General features: G+C 37.1%; 2 protein-coding genes and 1 long non-coding RNA gene across 6 annotated transcripts in view; 2 read left to right on the forward strand and 1 right to left on the reverse strand.

Annotated features, from left to right (window-relative positions):
• LOC125785635 (uncharacterized) overlaps positions 1-27,219 on the reverse strand; it is a 138,256-nt gene that overhangs the window by 87,823 nt on the left and 23,214 nt on the right. The gene's annotated exons all lie outside the window — the stretch shown is intronic.
• LOC125785647 (uncharacterized) lies at positions 205-2,467 on the forward strand. 4 transcript variants are annotated; one of them, XR_007427964.1, is made up of 4 exons: positions 205-404; positions 452-1,608; positions 1,677-1,718; positions 1,769-2,467. It is a non-coding gene; the product is annotated as an uncharacterized LOC125785647 (long non-coding RNA). The 4 variants fall into 4 exon arrangements; XR_007427965.1 differs by lacking the exon at positions 1,769-2,467 and having other exon boundaries at positions 452-533; positions 569-1,608; positions 1,677-1,741; XR_007427966.1 differs by lacking the exon at positions 1,769-2,467 and having other exon boundaries at positions 439-1,608; positions 1,677-1,741.
• LOC125785640 (pre-mRNA-splicing factor CWC22 homolog) lies at positions 16,173-20,988 on the forward strand. The gene is made up of 4 exons (XM_049469598.1): positions 16,173-16,390; positions 17,179-17,322; positions 20,498-20,634; positions 20,809-20,988. Exons 1-4 carry the CDS (start codon positions 16,228-16,230, stop codon positions 20,986-20,988), a joined length of 624 nt encoding a protein of 207 aa, XP_049325555.1. The 5' UTR covers positions 16,173-16,227.

Below are 27,219 nucleotides of genomic sequence, written 5' to 3' on the forward strand. Positions count from 1 at the left end.
AAATAGTTTGTTGTGGGAAAAAATTAATTAAAATAGCTTAATATGATGTGTGAATTAAAACGGCACGATAATTCTCGTCAGGTGTTAAATGTGTATTCCCGCCGTTAGCTTAGCGTTAGCTAAGCCATAGTGTGAAGAACTAAGTTTATGTTAATATTACATAAATAAGGCAATTTAAAATAGTTTGTTGTGGGACAAAAATAAATGGCCATCTTCAACATTTTCTGAGATTTCTAATTTGTCTTTTTCTACTTGTGCAGATGGAGTCATGAAATGTGACGGGACAGCCACCGAGGACTTCATACTTCGGAGCATCTCAAACATGCACCACAAAGACGTGGAGGACACACCGCTGTCTCTCAGGACCTAGAATCTTAATGAAAGTATAATGATGTTAAGGGAAGGTGTAATGTAAAGTTGTAATAGTGTTAAGGGAAGGTGTAATGGAAAGGTGTAATGTAAAGTTGTAATGGTGTTAAGGGAAGGTGTAGTGGAAAGGTGTGATAGTGTTGAGGGAAGGTGTAATGTTAAAGGTGTAATAGTGTTGAGGGAAGGGGTAATGTTAAAGGTGTAATAGTGTTAAGGGAAGGTATAATATTGTTAAGGGAAGGTGTAATGCAGGGGTCTCAAACTCATTTTTGCCGAGGGCCACATTGACATATTGGCTGTCCTCTGAGGGCCAGATGTAACTTACAAATATAAGAAAATGTAACCAGATGTAATATAAAATGAATGTAATTACTCCTTAATGTTAAATAACTCTCAATATACTATTTATTCAATCAAATATTACAGGTGCATGGAAAAATGTTTGCTTGTTGCTCTATTAACATAAATCCTTTTAATTTGTCATGTTATGAAATCCAAAAACTCCATCAATCAAGAACCAAACTAGTCAAGTGAATAGAAATTACATCAAGTACAAGTTATATTAACTTTGATCAAAACGTTTGATACTGAAATAAGGCTTAATAAATATAAAATCAAAAATTGTGAGCTGTGACAGATTTAGCATTTCCTCAGATTTAGCAGTTCCTCATCCAACCACTAGTCGGAGCTGCAGCTGCAGCACCACAAGCCCGCAGTCTTTGCTTAGTCAGAGCTACAGCCCAGCCACGGGCTACAGGACTCAGCTGAGCCAGTCTGGAGCGTTTTGAAATTTTTTAAGTTCTTCTGTGTATGAAATAAAATAACCCCACTAACCGGATAATACAGCTCTCTACAGTTCATATTTCAGCCCGAGCAGCTAACAGCAGCAGTTTAGAGCAGCGTTACGGAGTCACTGCTCGGATTACATTATAAACAGGTCAGTTAGCGCGCTGCTAACCTCAGGATGTTTATAACTACGGAGTTTAGTGGACACACCACGGCAGCAAGGTTAGACTGTTGAAGGCTACTGAAGACTACTAAAGCAGGCAACGCAGCGTAAGCAAAAAAAAAAAAAAAAAAACCACACACACACACCAAAATACAAGTTAAGATAAAATATGAAAACGAACATAATAAAGCATAAGTAATTAAATTGAATTGCGGGCCAGATGTATGTTTATTTTGTTAACCCGTGAGGGGCCGTATGAAACCGCGTGGGCCGGTACTTTGAGACCCCTGGTGTAATGTAAAGGTGTAATAGTGTTGAGGGAAGGTGTAATATTGTTAAGGGAAGGTGTAATGTAAAGGTGTAATAGTGTTGAGGGAAGGTATAATATTGTTAAGGGAAGGTGTAATGGTGTAATAGTGTTGAGGGAAGGTGTAATATTGTTAAGGGAAGGTGTAATGTAAAGCTGTAATAGTTTTAAGGGAAGGTAAATGTTTAGTGAAATTGTTATGGTGTGAATCTAAGGTGTATATTATGTTGATGTAAAATAAAGGCATTAACCCCAAATGAGATTTACTCATTATGTTTATTATTATATTAATGTTTCCCCAAACAGAAAGGGTCAATTTAAAATCAACAGTGGTAAGATGGGGGTAATTAATTTATTCCTTGCTTTTACTGGTTCTTTGCAGGTTGACATGTTTTGAAAAAAGTGAGAGGGTTGAAATGCAATTTATTTGTAAAGCATATTGTGTATAACTAACGTGCATAACTAGTTCCAGAAGGTTGTGAACCTGTTCCAGTAATTGTTTGGCTTAGCTTTGTATGCGTTTCCAGTTAACTGCTGAAGCTGGAACAATGGAACAGTTGCCACCGTCTGAAATGGCACTACAGTTATGCAGGGAGCCTCAAAGTAGTTGGTCTATAAAACGTATACATGTAAATTTCACGTAGAAAAGACGTCCACAACGACTTAATTTAAACTAGAATTAGCCCTTATCCGGAGGTCTGGGGGACGTCAATACTGGACGTGCAGAAGACGTCAGAAAAAAGACGTCGTCTGGCGTCACAGTCTGCACCTTCAGGAGACCAAAATTGGACGTGCAAAAATGACCTAGAAAAGACGTCGTTTCAACGTCTCTTTGTTTAGTGGGTATAATGCTGTATTCAGCAGAATGGCTTCACTGCTTCTTAATACTTGAATGGTAAAATTCATACATAAGGAGCACTGGATTTGTAAATGCGCTTTATAGTGTGAAAAATATGGTACTTAATATTACTTTAATTATGTAGTTTGCCCTAAAACTTGCAGAGGGTTACTTGAACTTATCTATTTTTTGAGACAGAGCCTTGTGCAAGATATATTTAATATTACAAATTATGCATGTCTTAAAATTGTATTTGTTTATAATATGTAAATGTATGTTATGTAATATATATGCACTTGTTAAAAATCATCCAAGACCTCCAACATTACAGCAACAATCACAAAGCTGTCCACTGACTCCAAGCACCAGAGAGGATATATATGCAGTTGCAGCATTCTTTATAAAAGGTAACTAGATATACATAGCCAACTCTCTGCATAGAAGTCTTTTCTCATGACATTTAATAGTTCTCACACATGTCTTCTTGTCCCTTCTCATTCTCAGAGACAGCGTTGCCAGTCTGAAAATGACACAACTAAGCCAAGTTGGGGCTCCAGTCAACAGAGAATGCTCAAACTGAAGGTGGTGCAGTAGTCTGGACAAAGATTCATCATACCCAGAGTGTGCAGCATTCACCAAAGTTTCAGTATCTCACACCAAGATATCATCCATGCAGTTGCAGCATTCTTCATATCAGGTAAGTCAAATATATAGACTATTCTCTGTATAGATAATGTTTTCTCATGACATTTAATAGTGCTCACACATGTCTTCTTGTCCCTTCTCATTCTCAGAGACAACGTTGCCAGTGTGTGACAGCTAAGCCAAGTTGAGACTCCAGTCAATAGAAGATGCTTAAACTGGAAGTGGTGCAGTAGTCTGGGTGAGGATTCATCATACCCAGAGTGTGCTGTATTCCCCTAAGTCTCTCACACCAAGATATCATTCATGCAGCATTCCTCATATAAGGTAACTTTAAATACACAGACAATTCTCTGCATAGCTAATCTTTTCTCATGACATTTTTTATTTCTCACACATTTCTTCTTGTTCTTTCTCTTTCACAGAGACAACTGTCACGGGTGCCAAATTAATGTGTTTTTAAGGTGACTTTTAATTTATTGTACTTTCATTTTATGGACTTTTATTTTGTTGGGCTGCCGCAGCAAAGGCAATTTGATTAAATGCGGCTCACCTGCGGCTTGTGAACTGGCGCTGTTTGAGCGGAACTATTTAACAGGCTCACACCAGCCCATCGGGAGAGCGGAAGTGCAGGACCAGGGACGCCGCACGCGGACGCGGTTGTGGGCTCTCACCAAACACACGGCAGTGGAGAAGCGGAGCGGAGCGCTGACTGGGAATGACTCGCGCTGACTGAACTGGGATTCGAAGGAATCGAGTGGCCGCTGGTTGAATCACTGATCGAGAAGGTGAATCGGTGAGGCTGTGTTGGCTGGGGGAAGGGTGTGGATTCGACTCACCCTTCCACAAAGTTAAGTTTCTATTCTGAGTCAGTTCTGAACAAGTTGCTGTCTGTGAGAAACGGAGCGGCTTTCTGTTCATGTTAGTGTTTGCCCTGTGTCTGCTGCAGCGCGCTGGGAAGCCACGTGGACATGCCGGTGTGTATGAGAACGTGAGAGACTCTATTGCAGCGGCGTTTGTCATATTTGCCAATATGAGCCCAAGCCCACCCTATAGTTTCCTAGAACTAGAATTTGTGGAAATTACTTTTAATCACAAATAATCATTTTTTTGTATTTTGTTCATATTAGTTAACATTCAAGTAAAGGTGATTTTAGACCCTAAACATGTTACTCCATGTTACAGTTACTGTTGTTAAAAATATGCATGCAAAGTCTGAATTAAATACATATGACAAAACTGATCAGTTATCACCTAATATTTAAAATAATAACAGATTTGGTTATTATTGTTGTTGTTATTAATATTATTATTATTATGTATTGGAATTTAAATTCTGTTGTATATTTACATTTTCTCCACTCTTTTAAAAAAACTGCCCTTTTTTTCTACTGAGAGCTCTTCTTAAGATGGTGTCCTTTTATTTAAATGTAACTTTAGGTTTCATAGAGATTTTTATAAACAGGACATGTGGTCTTACTGTGAACTACAAAAAAACAAGTCACGTTACAGCAGTGTTTCTCAACCCTGTTCCTGCATATTCCCACTGTTCTGCATATTTTAGAGCTTCCTCTGTTTAAAGGCATTTAATAAAGTAAGTGGTGGAATGATGTGTCTAATACACTGCTGATATACATGATTAATTTAGGCTCCATAGGGGGCTAAGGGATTTTAACAGGTAAACTCAGTACATGACTGTTTATTAGCTGATCAGCTGGATCAGGTGGAAAACACAGTTTAGAGGCAGTGATCAGAGTTCAGAAACTGCTTTAAACTACAAACATAAAGTACTGTACTAAATTCTGACTATACACAACATCCGGCTTCTATCAAACTAGTTATCTAAATGAATTTTCCTTCATTATAGCTCACAGTAACTCCTGTAATACTAAATTAAAGACAGTTTGAAAATGAAATAGTGATCAGCTGATCAGGTACAGGTCAAGTTGAACATTACTTATATAGTTTATTTTTCTTTAACCTTGACTCCCTCTCTAGCTCATTCCGAAGTTAAGCTAACTCACTAACACAGCTGCAGTTTATTAATCACACTGTGAGTTTATACTGTGTGCTGCTTCAGAGACGTGTATTTTAAACCAGCTTCCAGAAACATCACAGTTTACGTGGTTAGATACCGTTACCTTTCTTTTAGAAAAATCTCCGTATATCCAGATCTGCTTTAAAATCAGATGAAGCTGCTGCACCCCGATCCCGCTGCTAAATCTCACAGCGAGGGGGCGGGGCTTCCCCAACAGCAAACTGCCTCTGCTCCGCGCGCCGCAAAACCAGTAAGCTGATTGGCTGTTTCTACTGCACTGTAAAAAGTGTAGCCCTGCTCAAATTAAAAGAATTGATGTCCATTTGTTGCATCTAAACTATTTGACTTCACTCAATCTAAATAAAGTCAATTGTTACAACCTGATTATTTTATTTTGACATAAACCATATTACTTCACTCGACTCAATATTAATTATTCACCTTGATCCAAGTTAAATTCTTTACATTTCAGTTTCGGAACCAAACTAATACATTTAAATTGAACCGAACTAATGTATTTACATTGCACCAAATTAATAAGTTAGCATTCACACAAATTAATTCATTAACAAAGTGAAATTATATTTTTTACATTTAATTAAACTTCAAAAATAATTTCCCCATATAAAAGACACTCGACCAACAGGTTTTTTTTTTAAGCCATTTATTCTTTGAGTATAAAAGTAAAAAGAAAAAAATGGCAGCATATTCAGACAAACAACATGGCAGTGTGTTTTTGCATATCAGAGACAAAAGAAATTGGATGGCTTGAGGAAAATGCATCAATGGGGCACATCCAATCTCAATTTAAATAAATGAGGTATTTATTTCTTGAAGGGGTGTTCATATTGAAAATACGAAAACACCATCAAAACATAACAGAAATAAATGGCAACAGCACTCCATGATAATGGGCCCATGCAACCAACTGCCACTGAGGTCTTCTACCTCTTAAAATAGAAGAGAAAGTACAGTGTTCAATGCACAGCGATAATGAACACACCTTTTGAAAACGAACATTTTTAACAATGTCAATAAGCACAGGTTATTTCCAAAATGTGCAGTCAGTTTAATACACCCTCGCACCTGCTGAGCTGCTGCCGAGTATGACTGTGTCATCTGTATCAGTGTTTCATGAGACAATGCTTGTGTCTAAAACACTCAAAATCAGATGAGACACTGTCTATGAAACTCAGAACAATATGAGGAGCAGATTCTATGATCTTGATTGTGGTAAGATCTTTGATCATGGAGGTTGAGCTCAAGTTAACAAATGTTCCACCAAGTCAACATCCTTGTACTGCAGCCTGATGTCTCCAGAAAGTTTGCGTTTTCATCACTTGCTCAGTAGAAAGCTGATTGTCTTCACAAATGTAACACTTGAAAGAAGAGTGTTTTTGTTGGGATTCCAGAGAAGGATGATTTCTAGAGAGATGTTTCTGAAGACCATTCCATGTCTTGGACGAACAGGGGCATTGTGCGTGGATGCATGGATAGGGACGCCGCCTACCGTGAAACCGATGGTCAATTCTCAAATGTTTCAGTAGCTCAGATCTTCCTGAAAAATGCACGCTGCACTCTTTGCATTTCCACATCCAAACTGAAAAAAAGGAAGTCAGACCAGTAAATATAAAGAGAATGCAATTATCACAAATCTTAAATAAGTTTTGTTCAGTTGTAATGACAGCCTGGTATGCTATATACCTAAATACAATGTAGAGTCTAGTACATTGAGCTGCATTGAGATGTATGAACTGAGATATAAAAATACATTAAATCATCATCATCATCATTATTATTATTATTATTATTATTATTATTATTACCACTACTGCTGTCTTACAATCATCTGAGCCACCACAGCTAATGTTGAAATGACTGCAGACAAATGCAACACTGTCCTTGTTATTTAATAGTAATTTGGGTTAAAGTGGGTATCTTTGCTGTTTGGAGCACTCTGCCTCCCACGCTGATCTTGCAGGCCAAATCGACTGAACTAAAGAAATAATTTACACCAAGAACTAACCATGCGTATGAAATGGTACGCAAAACTAAACACTAGCATGCATACTCACAGAATTTTTTTCGTATTCAAAAGTAGCTTTCCAGGCTAACCTGTTAGCTGACCAGTAACGCTTAGCCAAACCGAGAAAAGATCCGAAAAGTAAAAATCCGTCCCAGGATTTCATTCCAACCCTGGCTGGCTCTGCTGCACAGTTGGAGCAAAATCCCGGGACGGATTTTTACTTTCTGGCAAAAAAAATATGTAGCGGAGCTGATATTAGAAAGCCGTACAAGTTCCACACAACTCTCTTATTAAATATTTCACCTGTTTTAATGATTGTGGAAGCGTGTTGAATCACTTTATCTCCGCAGAGAGCGCTCACTTCATATCTGACTCCACCGGCGCTGCATCGGTGCGGAGCTTATCCTAGCCTTAGCCTAGCCTAGCATATCCTAACTGGCCAAAGAGGCTGCGTTATTATATAAAATACCTTACCATAAGCATGCGTTGCTATCTCGCGAGCGCATTCAGGCACTTTCTCACTCTCTCTCTCTCTCTATCGAGCGCATTCAGGCACTTTCTCCCTCTCTATCGCCATCTTTCAGGCTCTCTCTCATGCGCTATGTTTTAAATATAGTGGTACGCGTACGCATGCCAGTGTTTAGTTTTGCATACCATTTCATACGCATGGGAAATGAGACTGGGTTGAAAATAGCACACCACACCATTGGCCTACAAATATAATTCATACACAAAGCACCCTTAATTTTCAATGAGCCTCGCTTCCGTAAAACAAACGGAGACTTTACAATCATGGCGCTGCATGGATAAACACACGGGATGAACAAATTGCTAATGGGGTGTAACAGTGTTGAGCTAGTCAACCTAGCTAACCCGTGCTGGAAGGGAAGCATGCTTATTACATTGATTAATTCCAGCTACATCCCACAATATACACATAAAATACGTCGAAGTTCAGAAATTACACAGCATTTAACACGGCGAAAAACGCCAGCGTTTAGTGGGCTACTGATATTTAGCAAAGACCTTCAGCTTGCTAGCCAGCTAAAATTAACATACCCTGTTGCATTGATAAACTTATAGGCTTGTTAAAATAAGTTTACATCTGCTTTGCTTAGTACTCACCGTACGTCTATTCTTAGATGCAAGTACGACATTCAGGGGTGATAGCGTTCCGGCGCCGCGCCGGATTGCGTGGCTCTATAAAAAAATATATATATATATATATATATAAATAAAATAAATAAATAAATAAATAGAGCCGGTTCAGGTATTAAGTCCCGCCTCTCAGTAGAAACAGCCAATCAGCTTGCTGTTTTTGCGGCGCGCGGAGGAGCGGGGGAAGCCCCTCCCTTGCTGTGAGATTTAGCAGCGGGATCGGACGCAGCAGCTTCAGCTGATTTAAAAACAGATCTGGATATACGGAGATTTTTCTCAAAAAAAGATAACGGTAGGCTAAACACGTAAACTGTGATGATATGTTTCTGATAGCTGGTTAAAAATACACTTCTTGTATCAGCACACAGATTAAACCCACTGTGATTAATAAACTGCAGCTGTGTTAGTGAGTTAGCTTGATAGGGAGTCAAGGTTTTAGAAAATAAATAAACTATATATGTAATGTTCAACTTGCCCTGTACCTGATCAGCTAATCACTATTTCACATATTTCACTGTCGTTATTAGTTTAGGATTACAGGAGAAAATGAATATAGCTAATTAGCTAGAAGCCAGATGTAGTGGATAGTCAGAATTTAGTACAGTACTTTATGTTTGTAGTTTACAGCAGTTTCTTAACCCTGATCACTGCCTCTAAATTGTGTTTTCCACCTGATCTTCATTTCACCTAGATTTTCACCTGATCTTGATTTTCACCTAGAGTGAGAGCTGTCACAGTGAAAATGAAGCGGAGTTATGGAAGTGGTTCTGCTGAACGAAAGAAACGGACAGAGAGCAAAAGAATCGCAGATGCACGGCCAAAACTCACCTCCTCTTTTACACCTCCTGGACCGATCAGTGTTTTTGGGGCCGATCGCCGATACCGATCTTGGGCGGGGCCAAATGCCACATTAATGCCACACAGGTGCCAGACAAACCTGGCTGGTACAGATTCCCCTAATTACATCCACACCAAAGCAAACACTGGTAATTTACGCTGCTAGTAAATAAACATGAATGTTACTGACCAAAATAAACGCTTTTCAGGAGAGATATAAGTTCTGTGTAAATATTTATAAGACAATACCTGACAAAATCTGTTTTAATGACGTTAATAAACATCACTGTGACAGCGCTAGTCACAGTTTCACCGCAGTAAAGGACGAGGACGTGAATCACTTATCTAACCAGCCTGTACTGATTTCTGCTCCAATAACCCTTTCAATAACCTCCAATAGCCTTTAATAGTCTTCAGTAGCCTTCAACAGTCTAACCTTGCAGCCGTGGTGTGTTCTAAACTCCGTAGTCATAAACATCCTGAGGTTAGCAGCGCGCTAACTGACCTGTTTATAATGTAATCCCAGCAGTGACTCCGTGACGGCTGCTCTAAACTGCTGCTGTTAGCTGCTTGGGCTGAAAGGTGAACTGTAGAGAGCTGTATTATCCGTTTTTAAAACCTTTTCCTACACAGATGAACTTAAAAAAAACGTGTAAAAAAAAAACGCTCCAGACTGGCTGAGCTGAGCTCTGTAGCCCGTGGCTGGGCTGTAGCTGTGACTGAGTGAAGAGAGCGGGGCTTGTGCTGCTGCTGCAGCTCTGACTAGTGGTTGGATGAGGAACTGCAGCTTCTTGTAAGTGAGCAGTTTCACCAGTTTCATCCACACACAGCTCTGATAAACTGCTTAACCCTAAACTCCTGAATCAGAGCGGCTAAAATCATAAGAATATCTGCAGAACAGTGTTTAATATGCAGTAGAATATACAGAACAGTGTTAATATGCAGTAGAATATACAGAACAGTGTTAATATGCAGTAGAATATGCAGAACAGTGTTAATATGCAGTAGAATATGCAGAACAGTGTTAATATGCAGTAGAATATGCAGAACAGTGTTAATATGCAGTAGAATATGCAGAACAGTGTTAATATGCAGTAGAATATACAGAACAGTGTTAATATGCAGTAGAATATGCAGAACAGTGTTAATATGCAGTAGAATATGCAGAACAGTGTTAATATGCAGTAGAATATGCAGAACAGTGTTAATATGCAGTAGAATATGCAGAACAGTGTTAATATGCAGTAGAATATGCAGAACAGTGTTAATATGCAGTAGAATATGCAGAACAGTGTTAATATGCAGTAGAATATACAGAACAGTGTTAATATGCAGTAGAATATGCAGAACAGTGTTAATATGCAGTAGAATATACAGAACAGTGTTAATATGCAGTAGAATATACAGAACAGTGTTAATATGCAGTAGAATATGCAGAACAGTGTTAATATGCAGTAGAATATGTAGAACAGTGTTAATATGCAGTAGAATATACAGAACAGTGTTAATATGCAGTAGAATATACAGAACAGTGTTAATATGCAGTAGAATATACAGAACAGTGTTAATATGCAGTAGAATATACAGAACAGTGTTAATATGCAGTAGAATATGCAGAACAGTGTTAATATGCAGTAGAATATACAGAACAGTGTTAATATGCAGTAGAATATGCAGAACAGTGTTAATATGCAGTAGAATATGCAGAACAGTGTTAATATGCAGTAGAATATGCAGAACAGTGTTAATATGCAGTAGAATATACAGAACAGTGTTAATATGCAGTAGAATATACAGAACAGTGTTAATATGCAGTAGAATATGCAGAACAGTGTTAATATGCAGTAGAATATGCAGAACAGTGTTAATATGCAGTAGAATATGCAGAACAGTGTTAATATGCAGTAGAATATGCAGAACAGTGTTAATAAGCAGTAGAATATGCAGAACAGTGTTAATATGCAGTAGAATATGCAGAACAGTGTTAATATGCAGTAGAATATGCAGAACAGTGTTAATATGCAGTAGAATATGCAGAACAGTGTTAATATGCAGTAGAATATGCAGAACAGTGTTAATATGCAGTAGAATATACAGAACAGTGTTAATATGCAGTAGAATATACAGAACAGTGTTAATATGCAGTAGAATATACAGAACAGTGTTAATATGCAGTAGAATATGCAGAACAGTGTTAATATGCAGTAGAATATACAGAACAGTGTTAATATGCTGTAGAATATGCAGAACAGTGTTAATATGCAGTAGAATATGCAGAACAGTGTTAATATGCAGTAGAATATGCAGAACAGTGTTAATATGCAGTAGAATATGCAGAACAGTGTTAATATGCAGTAGAATATGCAGAACAGTGTTAATATGCAGTAGAATATGCAGAACAGTGTTAATATGCAGTAGAATATACAGAACAGTGTTAATATGCAGTAGAATATACAGAACAGTGTTAATATGCAGTAGAATATACAGAACAGTGTTAATATGCAGTAGAATATACAGAACAGTGTTAATATGCAGTAGAATATACAGAACAGTGTTAATATGCAGTAGAATATCTGCAGAACAGTGTTAATATGCAGAAGAATATGCAGAACAGTGTTAATATGCAGTAGAATATGCAGAACAGTGTTAATATGCAGAAGAATATGCAGAACAGTGTTAATATGCAGAAGAATATACAGAACAGTGTTAATATGCAGTAGAATATACAGAACAGTGTTAATATGCAGTAGAATATGCAGAACAGTGTTAATATGCAGTAGAATATGCAGAACAGTGTTAATATGCAGTAGAATATACAGAACAGTGTTAATATGCAGTAGAATATGCAGAACAGTGTTAATATGCAGTAGAATATACAGAACAGTGTTAATATGCAGTAGAATATGCAGAACAGTGTTAATATGCAGTAGAATATGCAGAACAGTGTTAATATGCAGAAGAATATACAGAACAGTGTTAATATGCAGTAGAATATGCAGAACAGTGTTAATATGCAGTAGAATATGTAGAACAGTGTTAATATGCAGTAGAATATACAGAACAGTGTTAATATGCAGTAGAATATCTGCAGAACAGTGTTAATATGCAGTAGAATATATGCAGAACAGTGTTAATATGCAGAAGAATATACAGAACAGTGTTAATATGCAGTAGAATATACAGAACAGTGTTAATATGCAGTAGAATATACAGAACAGTGTTAATATGCAGTAGAATATGTAGAACAGTGTTAATATGCAGTAGAATATGCAGAACAGTGTTAATATGCAGTAGAATATGCAGAACAGTGTTAATATGCAGTAGAATATGCAGAACAGTGTTAATATGCAGTAGAATATACAGAACAGTGTTAATATGCAGTAGAATATACAGAACAGTGTTAATATGCAGTAGAATATGCAGAACAGTGTTAATATGCAGTAGAATATACAGAACAGTGTTAATATGCAGTAGAATATCTGCAGAACAGTGTTAATATGCAGTAGAATATGCAGAACAGTGTTAATATGCAGTAGAATATGCAGAACAGTGTTAATATGCAGTAGAATATACAGAACAGTGTTAATATGCAGTAGAATATGCAGAACAGTGTTAATATGCAGTAGAATATACAGAACAGTGTTAATATGCAGTAGAATATGCAGAACAGTGTTAATATGCAGTAGAATATGTAGAACAGTGTTAATATGCAGTAGAATATGCAGAACAGTGTTAATATGCAGTAGAATATGTAGAACAGTGTTAATATGCAGTAGAATATCTGCAGAACAGTGTTAATATGCAGTAGAATATGCAGAACAGTGTTAATATGCAGTAGAATATACAGAACAGTGTTAATATGCAGTAGAATATGCAGAACAGTGTTAATATGCAGTAGAATATACAGAACAGTGTTAATATGCAGTAGAATATGTAGAACAGTGTTAATATGCAGTAGAATACGCAGAACAGTGTTAATATGCAGTAGAATATCTGCAGAACAGTGTTAATATGCAGTAGAATATGCAGAACAGTGTTAATATGCAGTAGAATATACAGAACAGTGTTAATATGCAGTAGAATATACAGAACAGTGTTAATATGCAGTAGAATATGCAGAACAGTGTTAATATGCAGTAGAATATGCAGAACAGTGTTAATATGCAGTAGAATATACAGAACAGTGTTAATATGCAGTAGAATATGCAGAACAGTGTTAATATGCAGTAGAATATACAGAACAGTGTTAATATGCAGTAGAATATGCAGAACAGTGTTAATATGCAGTAGAATATACAGAACAGTGTTAATATGCAGTAGAATATACAGAACAGTGTTAATATGCAGTAGAATATGCAGAACAGTGTTAATATGCAGTAGAATATACAGAACAGTGTTAATATGCAGTAGAATATGCAGAACAGTGTTAATATGCAGTAGAATATGCAGAACAGTGTTAATATGCAGTAGAATATGCAGAACAGTGTTAATATGCAGTAGAATATACAGAACAGTGTTAATATGCAGTAGAATATGTAGAACAGTGTTAATATGCAGTAGAATATACAGAACAGTGTTAATATGCAGTAGAATATACAGAACAGTGTTAATATGCAGTAGAATATGTAGAACAGTGTTAATATGCAGTAGAATATGCAGAACAGTGTTAATATGCAGTAGAATATGCAGAACAGTGTTAATATGCAGTAGAATATGCAGAACAGTGTTAATATGCAGTAGAATATACAGAACAGTGTTAATATGCAGTAGAATATGCAGAACAGTGTTAATATGCAGTAGAATATGCAGAACAGTGTTAATATGCAGTAGAATATGCAGAACAGTGTTAATATGCAGTAGAATATACAGAACAGTGTTAATATGCAGTAGAATATGTAGAACAGTGTTAATATGCAGTAGAATATACAGAACAGTGTTAATATGCAGTAGAATATACAGAACAGTGTTAATATGCAGTAGAATATGCAGAACAGTGTTAATATGCAGTAGAATATACAGAACAGTGTTAATATGCAGTAGAATATGCAGAACAGTGTTAATATGCAGTAGAATATGCAGAACAGTGTTAATATGCAGTAGAATATGGAGAACAGTGTTAATATGCAGTAGAATATGGAGAACAGTGTTAATATGCAGTAGAATATGCAGAACAGTGTTAATATGCAGTAGAATATGTAGAACAGTGTTAATATGCAGTAGAATATACAGAACAGTGTTAATATGCAGTAGAATATCTGCAGAACAGTGTTAATATGCAGTAGAATATACAGAACAGTGTTAATATGCAGTAGAATATGCAGAACAGTGTTAATATGCAGTAGAATATACAGAACAGTGTTAATATGCAGTAGAATATGTAGAACAGTGTTAATATGCAGTAGAATATGCAGAACAGTGTTAATATGCAGTAGAATATGTAGAACAGTGTTAATATGCAGTAGAATATACAGAACAGTGTTAATATGCAGTAGAATATGCAGAACAGTGTTAATATGCAGTAGAATATACAGAACAGTGTTAATATGCAGTAGAATATGCAGAACAGTGTTAATATGCAGTAGAATATGTAGAACAGTGTTAATATGCAGTAGAATATACAGAACAGTGTTAATATGCAGTAGAATATGCAGAACAGTGTTAATATGCAGTAGAATATGCAGAACAGTGTTAATATGCAGTAGAATATGCAGAACAGTGTTAATATGCAGTAGAATATACAGAACAGTGTTAATATGCAGTAGAATATGCAGAACAGTGTTAATATGCAGTAGAATATACAGAACAGTGTTAATATGCAGTAGAATATGCAGAACAGTGTTAATATGCAGTAGAATATACAGAACAGTGTTAATATGCAGTAGAATATGCAGAACAGTTAAATTGTACGTAGAGGATGGACAATGTAGCGGACTTAATACATATTCTTTAGATTCAAAATGAATGAAAATGAAAATAAAAAAATTAAGATAAATATAATTGGGACACTCACTGAGGGGACAACCTATAGGGTTGGTAGAAGTTCACAATTTCTTTGTTGCAAAAGCCACCATTTACATTTGTCAGACAGATAATTGAGAATCCTGTCTATAGCATTGTAGGCAAAACATGTTTGGTATACTTTTTTTAAAAAAGAGAATGGCCAACCGTGTCAAAAGTTTTAGAGTAATCAATGAAGAGGACTGAGCCATATTTATTTACATTCATAGTACATAAAAGTTTATCTAAATTGATTGTAGTAGCAGAATTGTGCTTCATATAACAGAGATAATAAATGTGGGTACTGTGTTCTAAAATGACCAGAGATTCAAGCTTCACAAAGAAGGGATTCAACATACTCTTTTCTAATCATTTTTAAGTGTTTATGGTTATGAGGACTTTAGCCATCATATAGTTATTGTTTATGTGGAACACTTAAAAATGTAATGCATCATATTGAACTAGTAACGAATTACTTGAATGAATACCTTAGTAGTTACTGGTATACAGACGGCAGTATGGGTTTTCTCACAGTTCACGTAAAGTAAAATCAGAAAAAAAACATTTGCTTGTTTTATTTAGTGTGAGTAAAACATAAGTTACACAATGACAAACCAAAACCAGTGCACTGTAAAATATCCAACTTAAAAACATTTAATAACAATTTTCTTTTCAAGATCATTAAGCAAAAATCCATATTAGTCAAAACAAAAGTATGTTTTAAGTTTGCAAGAAAATATAGCAAGAAGTAGTTCCATGTTTTTGTTGTTCTATAGTTTGTATAATGTTTTTACAGTATGCAATTCACAAGAATAACTAGAATACATTTACATGTTTAACTCCGTTGTGAAATGGTCTTGGGGTGTAGTGAAGCATAGTTACAAACAAATACAAACCTTTGTTAAATAGATGACACCTGTTTACCCCAGTATTCTAAAATACAGCCTTTTTTGAAGTTTATCCAAACAAGCTTTAGAATGGGAGCTACATGTAGCACTTTTTAAAGAAAAGCTAACAATTATAAAGAAGTTACATTAAAACACAAATTGTGTATGATTACATTGTAATGATTTTATCTTTAGATGAAGCAAAAAGACAAAGAACAATTTCTTCATCATCATCAACATCTACGTCCACATCCACCTCATCGGCATCTTCATCCGAGAAAAAGAAATCCAAGAAAAGGAGAAAATACAACAAAAAGGATAAGAAAAGGTCTTTCACCAAAAGTAAGTTTTCCAGAGTTTAGATTGAGTGTAAATTATAGTATGTGTTTACATACCCTCTTATTGTGGTACAAATATTGATTTATGGGTAAAATCAAATTCAAACCAGTTATTAGCTTTTTAAATAATAAAGAGTACAATTACATGTTTATTTTGAGGTATGTTAAGATTTTGGAACTAATTAAAAATATTTAAAAACTGTTTTAGTCAGATTACTTTGTCCTATACATAACAAAATGCAAATATGCAGAAGAATTCAGGAAAGGAGAAAATACTGATTTCATAATGATGTAATTGTTGTATGTTGAAATGTAAATTGTTAAAGGTGTCATTTAATCTTTTTTGTGAAAAATTTTGATGTTCATGTTTCAGGCTGTTAAAGTTTGGTGGACAAGTGGGCGGGGAAGAATGACTAAATTTCAGCTCTTACTCATGAATATTCATGACATGCAAAAGTCTCACCTCTGATTGATTAACATCCCAATGGCCATGGGATGTAGCCATGATTACTAATTCACATGGTTTATGTGGACCCGGGTGCTTTTCCTGATCGACTCGTTTTTATGAGTATTTTCTTTTACTAGCTACTGCATACAGTGGAGGCTGAGGAACAGTTCCATTTGCAGAGACCTATTGGATTTCCCAAACAACATGTACTAATGTTTTTGTGGAAGGACACCTTTAAAAATGCTAATGCATATATGGCACTTTTAAAGGAAAAAGTAACCATAATAAATAAGTTACAGTAAAACACTAAATATGTGATTATATTGTAATGTTTTTACTTTTAGAGAAAACAAAAAGACAAAGAACACTAACTTCATCATCTTCATCATCGTCCACATCCACGTCATCATCGTCTTCATCTGACAAAAAGAAATCCAAGAAAAGGAGAAAATACAACAAAGACAAGAAAATGTCTTTCGCCAAAAGAAGTAAGTTTTGCAAAATTTATACTGAGTGCTCTTTAAATTATACTGTGTGTACCCTTTTGTTGTGGTTCAAATATTGATTAATGGTTCATCTGTATTTATTCTGTGTTTATTTATTCTTTATGCTTTCATACAAATATTACTTGAAATTTAGATATAGTTTGCTGTTCATTTAAGCACGTATAGAATTAATTCTGAATTAGGTATCTTTATCCTACAACACCTGCCACATGCAGTTCCTATGTATTTTTTTGGAACCTAGGACTTATTACATATTATATATTGCTCTTTTTGTACTTTAAAAGTTTTGTCTGCTCTCTGTCACTCACTCACAGATACAAACAAACACACTCTCTCTCTCTCTCTCTCTCTCTCCCTCCCACACACACACACTCTCTCGCTCTCTGTCTCTCTCATACTCTCACATGCAGCACAAATTTGAAAACTGTTTGTGGCTTTCTCACCATTTAACCGAGGGATATATGTATATCTGTAATTTCTGTTTTAAGTCAAAACCATCTGTGATTACCCGTGTGTGCTCTGTGGGAAATTTCCTGACCTTTGTCCGCCACATGTAACCTGCAGGATATCCCATTAACATGATTGAGCTGTCACATTTATTTAAAAACAATATGTATGTTTATTTCCACAAGCACACACCCCGAATATCTATTATTAATACACCCACAATAATGATACGTTGAATAAATGTTTCTCACGTCTCCCAACAGTTACATTAATCTATTTGTTGTTACTTAATCTTACAATATGTTGTCATTAGCATCAACTACCGCACCTTTGACTGAAACCGAAATCTACAGATCTGAAAGTGTCCTGTTGTATCTGGTATCTAAGAAAATATGATGAAGTCTTGAAAACTTCTCAGAGTGTAACACTGCATCTGCCAGTTTGCCTTTTATTCATGAATCAACCTGGTACCATCTCTTTCCCAGACAAGCAATGCACATGCTCACAGCCATCCACATTACGTATCCAATCTTTTGATTAGTTTGTCCAGTCCACCTGGATCAGCATTGATTCTACAAATGGTCTACAATTGCACAAGAACCCATACCCATCAAGCTTAAAAGCATGTTTGATGTATACCACATTCTGGAAACCTCCCACACTGCCTGATGTTTTGGAGATTTTCTGACCCAGACTACAAGCAGTTTGGATCTTGTTAAAGTACCTTTGTGAATTTAGATTGATATGTGCAATATTTATCGAGCTACACATACAGAAGGTGTGTAACACGTGTATTGCAATATGCCTGATGTTTCAGTATGTAGTTGTAGAGGGTCCTGAAGGTGTTCTGCAATAAACCATCCCATGCAGTCTGAATATTCCTGCAAAATGTGCTGTTTAGTATTGTATCTGCTGTTTAATGTTTAGCCTTCCATTTCTTTTGCAGGATAGGTCTAGCAATGTGACTAGCCTTGGCAGTACATCTGTCCTGGGGGAAATGACCCACAAATTTGTGTGTAGGGGCATTGTTTTCAGGGGCAGAATGCCATATCACCTTTGGTTTTAATAAGGTCCTGCCACGTGACCTGCCCCCCAATTACAAATGCCTGGGGTAGTATTGGATGTGATAAACACTGCACCACTGCCACAAAATATGCAGGAAAATTCCATCTTAATGGAATGGATTATTGTATGTGTAGCTCAATATGTTTTGCCAGTTTAAGTGAAATCTTTTATTCTTTATTGTTCCTGGAAACTTTATCTTTTTTTTGTATAGTGTATAGAGAGTATGTATTGTTCTATTAGGGGCATCAGTCCTTGTATATTACTGGATACAATAACCGCATTTTATGTTTTTTTTTACTCATGTACACCAATATTTTTGGGTGTAAATATTTTTTATAGGCTGATATTTTTGCTGGTTCATTGTATCAGTAAAAAACTGATAGAGCGTTCTGATGTGATGACACCACTTGAATACAAGTCAGTTTTGTGACAATGATGTACCAAACTATATGGAAGCCCATTCCCGCCACCTTAAAAATAAAAATACTCCAGCAATTTTTTTTTATTATTATTAAGTAAATTGCTATCTCAATATTTTGAGATACTAAGTCAATATTTTGAGATACTATCTCAATATTTTGAGATACTAAGTCAATATTTTGAGATACTAAGTCAATATTTTGAGATACTATCTCAATATTTTGAGATACTAAGTCAATATTTTGAGATACTAAGTCAATATTTTGAGATACTAAGTCAATATTTTGAGATACTATCTCAATATTTTGAGATACTATCTCAATATTTTGAGATACTAAGTCAATATTTTGAGATACTAAGTCAATATTTTGAGATACCTTAAATGCTGGCTGAATATACATGCGGCCACCTGTAGACAATGACCTGGGAATTAGGCCAAAAGTGAGAGCAATAACGTTTTAATTCATATTTAATTTTATTTACATTATATTTCACTCAGAGTTAAACTCTGTCCCTCGCATTGTGTTCTCCCCTTTATTCAGAGCGTTTTCACAGCACTTTGCTTACATGCTGTTTTTTACTGTTAAAATGCGACATCTACAGGCGGCCGCATGAATGTTCAGCCAGCATTTAAGGTGGAACGGAAATCTGAATAAGACACTGGCGAATAAGAAGCTAACTTCAGCCTCGTCCAAGATCCGGAGGCTTATTTTGATATTGTGTGATTCCTCTAAAAGTTCCAATATTTCATGATTTGTGAATCCACGTCTGAAGTAGTCCTCAATGATGGTATCCATTTTGCATCTTTGTCTCACCTGCTTCTGTCTCTGTACAGCCTACTAGTATCTCAAAATATTGAGATAGTATCTCAAAATATTGACTTAGTATCTCAAAATATTGACTTAGTATCTCAAAATATTGAGATAGTATCTCAAAATATTGAGATAGTATCTCAAAATATTGAGATAGTATCTCAAAATATTGAGATAGTATCTCAAAATATTGAGATAGTATCTCAAAATATTGACTTAGTATCTCAAAATATTGAGATAGTATCTCAAAATATTGACTTAGTATCTCAAAATATTGAGATAGCAGTTTACTTAATAATAATAAAAAAACATTTTGCTGGATTATTTATTTTTTTTAGGTGGCGGGAATGGGCTTCCATAAAACTATGTGCAGTGCTGATGCCAAAAAAAATTATTTTGTATTTGTTGTGCAGTGACCACACCCGACCAGGTCATCCACAGATATGGGTATGTTCTAAAGACATACCAAAACTGCCTCTCTGTAAGACATGCCTTAAAAAAGCACCATGTGGAAAAGACAACAATGGCCTTGACAAGCATCATAGCAGAGGTAATGTATGTGCACTGCATGGTAAAAGGTTTTTCCTGTATTTGTTGTGCCACTATTCTTGCTGTTAACATGTAAGAAACTATTACAAGTTATGTAATGAATGATGTTTAACAGTTGTGTTCTGTTTTTAAAACTTTTCTATTCTTTAATACACTTCAACATTTCCAATTACAGGTGAAAATTGCTTCAGAGGGGGAAAACTTCCCTGTTCCTCTGTACAAAGAAGGGACAACCCTTAAGGAGTTCACGGTTAAATTAAAAAGATTGGTGGAATCCTGCCCAGCACTAAACAGCAAAATTGCGGAACTGAAACGTTGCAACAAACTCCTCCCGTTGAAGTGGAAATTCAGATAAATGAAAGTTGTTTTGTTTAAAATGTAAATAGTTCATATTTTTGATTTAGGAAATTAAAAAAAAATAGAATTTGATTTGACTGTATTATATGCTATAATATTGCAAAGTGTTTGGACAAGATTAAAAACAATACCTATCTAAATTTTCTAACATTTTTGGAAGCAATCAATTTTGTATTTGTTTCGCCAATTGCTGCATTTGCTGTGATTTGTTTGGCAATAAATATGCTACATTTTGTTCTGTGGTACATGTTTTTTATATTTTCTTGGTAAGACCAGGATTTAGACATTTTTCATTTTATTCAAATAATAAAACTGTTATATTAATGCCAAATAAAACATTTATATTTATTTATTTTTGCTGCAGTATTATATAACAATAGTGGTATTGTATCACCAAGTAACACTATTCAGTTCCTTACACAGTAAACTGACTAACATTAGTTTAGATATTTTGATGTTTAAATTTCATAGATAATATAGATAAATATATTAAATATACAAGTAATACATACTAGACGAACTGCCAAAGTGTTAGATCAACACTTTCAGTGTTACATTGGCAGTAATATTTAATTTACAGTTTAATGAATGTAATATATTGTGTTAAGATATTTGAATGTTTAATTTAACATATTTGATTTAATCATCTTTTGTAAAGTTTTCTCTAAATGTGTATTTAGAGTAAGAACAGCAGAACACTGCACACTACATAATAATGTAATGTAAGTACTTACTGGGAACTTACAGAGTAAGAACTGTGGAACACTGCACACTACATAATACAGCCCGCTCTCTGTTGTTTCTGAGTACTTTCAGAGTAAGAACAGTAGAACTCGGTGAAGTGTGGGTTTAAAGTTCTTTTTAGAACAGGGGTTATAAAAAGCAGCTTTACAGGACAAGGTGTGCACCAGGACTCCAGGAGCAAGACAAAGGCAACAACGGTGAGAAGAGTCGAGCAGAAAAGGACTGAAGATGGAAACCTATCCACCATTATCCATTAAAATAAAACCTTGTGTTTTCTGTGTATTAACAAATAAATTTCCTTTGAAATCTCAGCATTATCTTCTTATTCAAACTAATAAAATATATTAGAATAATAAGTCCTTTGGGTATGACTGGAATGAAACCTTTCTAACTATCATGAACAAAATGTCTAAATAACACATACACACACACACACACACACACACACACACACACATAAATATATATAATATTGCACCAGAAGTTTAGGGAAAGTGCAGGTAATGACATATCCAATTTTTATACTGTTGTTCCTGGTAATTAATTTGTACCTACATTTAAGTACTAGGAGAACCCCATAAGTATTTAGAATAAACTGATAAATACAGAAACGTTATACCATATGTTTTGGTAAAGTACAAGGTAAGTGTCAGAAAGTTACCCAGTTGTTACTCTCTTGTTCCTGGTTCTTTCTGTGTTCTTTATTTATACTTACAGTTAAGTACCTGTAGGACCAGGTAAGTATGTTGAATGTACCCTGTTCATACAGAGAACTTACACCGTAAGTAAAGGGTACATACAGAGAACTTACACCGTAAGTAAAGGGTACATACAGAGAACTTACACCGTAAGTAAAGGGTACATACAGAGAACTTACACCGTAAGTAAAGGGTACATACAGAGAACTTACAGAACTTACAGAGAACTTACACCGTAAGTAAAGGGTACTTACCCTCTAAAACGCGGGCTGTATTATAAAGCGTTACCTTATTATGTAGTGTTAGTTAGCAGGGGCGGATCTAGCCATTTTGGGGCCCTAGGGGCCCTCATTCTTAAAACACACACAAAAACCAAATAACTAGAGATCGGCCGATTTTCAGCCAAAATACGGTATCGGCGATCAGCCTCTGATTTTAGCCGCTCTGATTCAGGAGTTTAGGGTTAAGCAGTTTATCAGAGCTGTGTGTGGATGAAACTGGTGAAACTGTTCGCTTACAGGAAGCTGCAGTTCCTCATCCAACCACTAGTCAGAGCTGCAGCAGCAGCAGAACAAGCCTCGCTGTCTTTACTGAGTCAGTGCTACAGCCCAGCCACGGGCTACAGGGCTCAGCTGAGCCAGTCTAGAGCGTTTTTTACAGTTATCTGTGTATGAAATAAAGGTTTTAACCCCACTAACCGGATAATACAGCTCTCTACAGTTCATCTTTCAGTCCAAGCAGCTAACAGCAGCAGTTTAGAGCAGCCGTCACGGAGTCACTGCTCAGATTACATTATAAACAGGTCAGTTAGCGCGCTGCTAACCTCAGGATGTTTATAACTACGGAGTTTAGAACACACCACGGCTGCAAGGTTAGACTGTTGAAGGCTACTGAGGACTATTAAAGGCTATTGGAGGTTATTGAAAGGGTTATTGGAGCAGAAATCAGTACAGGCTGGTTAGATAAGTGATTCACGTCCTCGTCCTTTACTGCGGTGAAACTGTGACTAGCGCTGTCACAGTGATGTTTATTAACGTCATTAAAACAGATTTTGTTTGTCTTATAAATATTTACACAGAACTTATATCTCTCCTGAAAAGCGTTTATTTTGGTCAGTAACACTCTTACTAGCAGTGTAAATTACCAGTGTTTTCTGAGGCGTGGATGTAATTAGGGGAATCTGTATCAGGTTTGTCTGCCACCTGTGTGGCATTAATGTGGCATTTGGCCCCGCCCAATTTCGGTATCGGCGATTGGACGATCGTGGTGAAAGACGATCGGAATCTTCCCCAAAAACACTGATCGGTCCAGGAGGTGTAAAAGAGGAGGTGAGTTTTGGCCGTGCATCTGCGATTCTTTTGCTCTCTGTCCGTTTCTTTCGTTCAGCAGAACCACTTCCATAACTCCGCTTCATTTTCACTGTGACAGCTCTCACTCTAGTCGCGTACAGTTCCTGCTGTTTTGGTTTGAAGTCACGTTGTGTGGCACATTGCTACGTCATCATATTATGGACTAGTTCAATGCAAGCAACGGGGGGGGGGGGGGGGGTATGTGTGTTTGGACAATTAGTATTTAGACATTAATTCGGTATTCTACTGATATTTCTGTTGTTTTTTTTATAGAAATATGTTTTTTCTGTACTTTACATAAGTAACAAATTAACATTGTTTTTGGTGTATTTACTGTAGCTGGGATGGTCAGATTTGGGGGCCCCTATGAAGGACAGATTTGGTCGAGGCCCTAGGAAAATGCTTAGGTTTGCCTAATTAAAGAACCACCTCTGTTAGTTAGATAATACAGTGTTCAGATTTTCCCCGCCACGAGAATCCTCCAGTGTGGGGAGAGCCTGCGCTGCTGCGCGGACATTCATTTTTTTTTGTATGGCCCTAAAGCGCCATCGTATAAAATGTGCTAAAAGAAATATAATCTAACGAATTCTAAAATAGCAAAATGAAATAGTGAATACACAGGTAAAAAATAAATTAGTTATATAAAAAAAAAACGTAAAAGTAAATAAACGAAGAAATAACAAAAAAAAACAAAAGAAATGAACAAAAACAACAATTTAAGAACCAATAAAGTTGTACTAATCTCAAAGCAGTAACTTAACAGACAGAATATAAAGCTTAACCAGCGCTATGAGACGTAACACCTATAGAACAGAAGGAGCAGCAGCAGCGTGATAGTTCTAGTGAAATAATTAAAATATGGCGGTAATACCGTATACCACCATATAATTACTGTAGAAACGATAGGGACGATAGAAGGTAAGTAGCAAGATAAACACTTTTCTATCGTCCCCACGATATTTATCGTCATGTAGACCACTGAAGTCGTGCGTCATTCTGTAGTGCTCGTACGGCTTCCTGTCTAAGCGTTCTTGCCCTATGAGAAAAATGATTGGGGTTTTTAAAAACCCGCCTCTGTCACATTCTGTAGTAAATAAATCTGTTGAGATCTCTGTATGTTTTATTCTGTGTACATTTACCTCCTAAATATCACTGGATCCTCTGAATTTCAAGATCGTTTAAGAGTCATAATGAGAAAAATGCTAACTTTAAGCTAATGCTACGGTGGAGTGAACTGACCTGGCGCTGCTGCAGAGATTAGCAGGGGACTGTTTTCGGCGTAACACCAGAGAACTCCGGCTGTAAGTTAGGAGCTTTTTACACACAGCTGATCAAACTAATCAACTAACTGCGCTAACTGAGGAGAGCTGAGAGTGAGACAGCATAAAATCACTAAAACAGGTCAGTGATACTCCAGAAGCAGCTGTAACACCTTTAACATTTACCCTCTTTATTATGCAGTGAAATAAATGGGTGTTTCTGGTTGGTTGTCGCCTCAGTGAGGGCAGGTAGTTAGTGATTAGTTGATTAGTTAGTTGTTAGTTGATTATTTGGGTCAGGTGTTGTAATTAGTATAAACTAATGACCGTAATTAAATACTAAATCCTTCGGGGAAGCGCTGCTGAACTGAGAGCCACTCTCTCTTATTATCTGCCTTTTAAAGCTCTAACACAGACTACACTGCTCAACACCACACTGTTCAACACCACACTGCTCAACACCACACTGCTCAACACCACACTGCTCAACATCACACTGCTCAACACCACACTGCTGAACATCACACTGCTCAATATTACACTGCTCAACACCACACTGCTCAACACCACACTGCTCAACACCACACTGCTGAACACCACACTGCTCAACACCACACTGCTCAATATTACACTGCTCAACACCACACTGCTCAACACCACACTGCTGAACATCACACTGCTGAACATCACACTGCTCAACACCACACTGCTCAACACCACACTGCTCAACACCACACTGCTGAACATCACACTGCTCAACATCACACTGCTCAACATCACACTGCTCAACACCACACTGCTCAACATCACACTGCTCAACATCACACTGCTCAACACCACACTGCTCAACATCACACTGCTCAACACCACACTGCTCAACACCACACTGCTCAACACCACACTGCTCAACATCACACTGCTCAATATTACACTGCTCAACACCACACTGCTCTACACCACACTGCTCAACACCACACTGCTGAACACCACACTGCTCAATATTACACTGCTCAACACCACACTGCTCAACACCACACTGCTCAACACCACACTGCTCAACATCACACTGCTCAACATCACACTGCTGAACATCACACTGCTCAACATCACACTGCTCAACACCACACTGCTCAACACCACACTGCTCAACACCACACTGCTCAACATCACACTGCTCAACATCACACTGCTCAACATCACACTGTTCAACACCACACTGCTCAACACCACACTGTTCAACACCACACTGTTCAACACCACACTGCTCAACACCACACTGCTCAACACCACACTGCTCAACATCACACTGCTCAACATCACACTGTTCAACACCACACCGCTCAACACCACACCGCTGAACATCACACCGCTCAACATCACACCGCTCAACACCACACCGCTCAACACCACACCGCTCAACACCACACCGCTCAACACCACACCGCTCAACACCACACCGCTCAACACCACGCCGCTCAACACCACACCGCTCAACATCACACCGTTCAACACCACACCGTTCAACACCACACCGCTCAACACCACACCGCTCAACACCACACTGCTCAACACCACACTGCTCAACACCACACTGTTCAACACCACACTGCTCAACACCACACTGCTCAACACCACACCGCTCAACATCACACCGCTCAACACCACACCGCTGAACATCACACTGCTGAACATCACACTGCTCAACACCACACTGCTCAACATCACACTGCTGAACATCACACTGCTCAACATCACACTGCTCAACACCACACTGCTGAACATCACACTGCTCAACACCACACTGCTGAACATCACACTGCTCAACACCACACTGCTCAACACCACACTGCTCAACACCACACTGCTCAACACCACACTGCTCAACACCACACTGCTCAACATCACACTGCTCAACATCACACTGCTGAACATCACACTGTTCAACACCACACTGCTCAACACCACACTGCTCAACACCACACTGCTCAACACCACACTGCTCAACACCACACTGCTCAACACCACACTGCTGAACATCACACTGCTCATCACCACACTGCTCAACACCACACTGCTCAACACCACACTGCTCAACACCACACTGCTCAACATCACACTGCTCAACACCACACTGCTCAACACCACACTGCTCAACATCACACTGCTCAACACCACACTG

Source organism: Astyanax mexicanus, chromosome 21, assembly GCF_023375975.1.
Source record: "Astyanax mexicanus isolate ESR-SI-001 chromosome 21, AstMex3_surface, whole genome shotgun sequence".
Lineage (NCBI taxonomy): Eukaryota > Metazoa > Chordata > Actinopteri > Characiformes > Acestrorhamphidae > Astyanax > Astyanax mexicanus.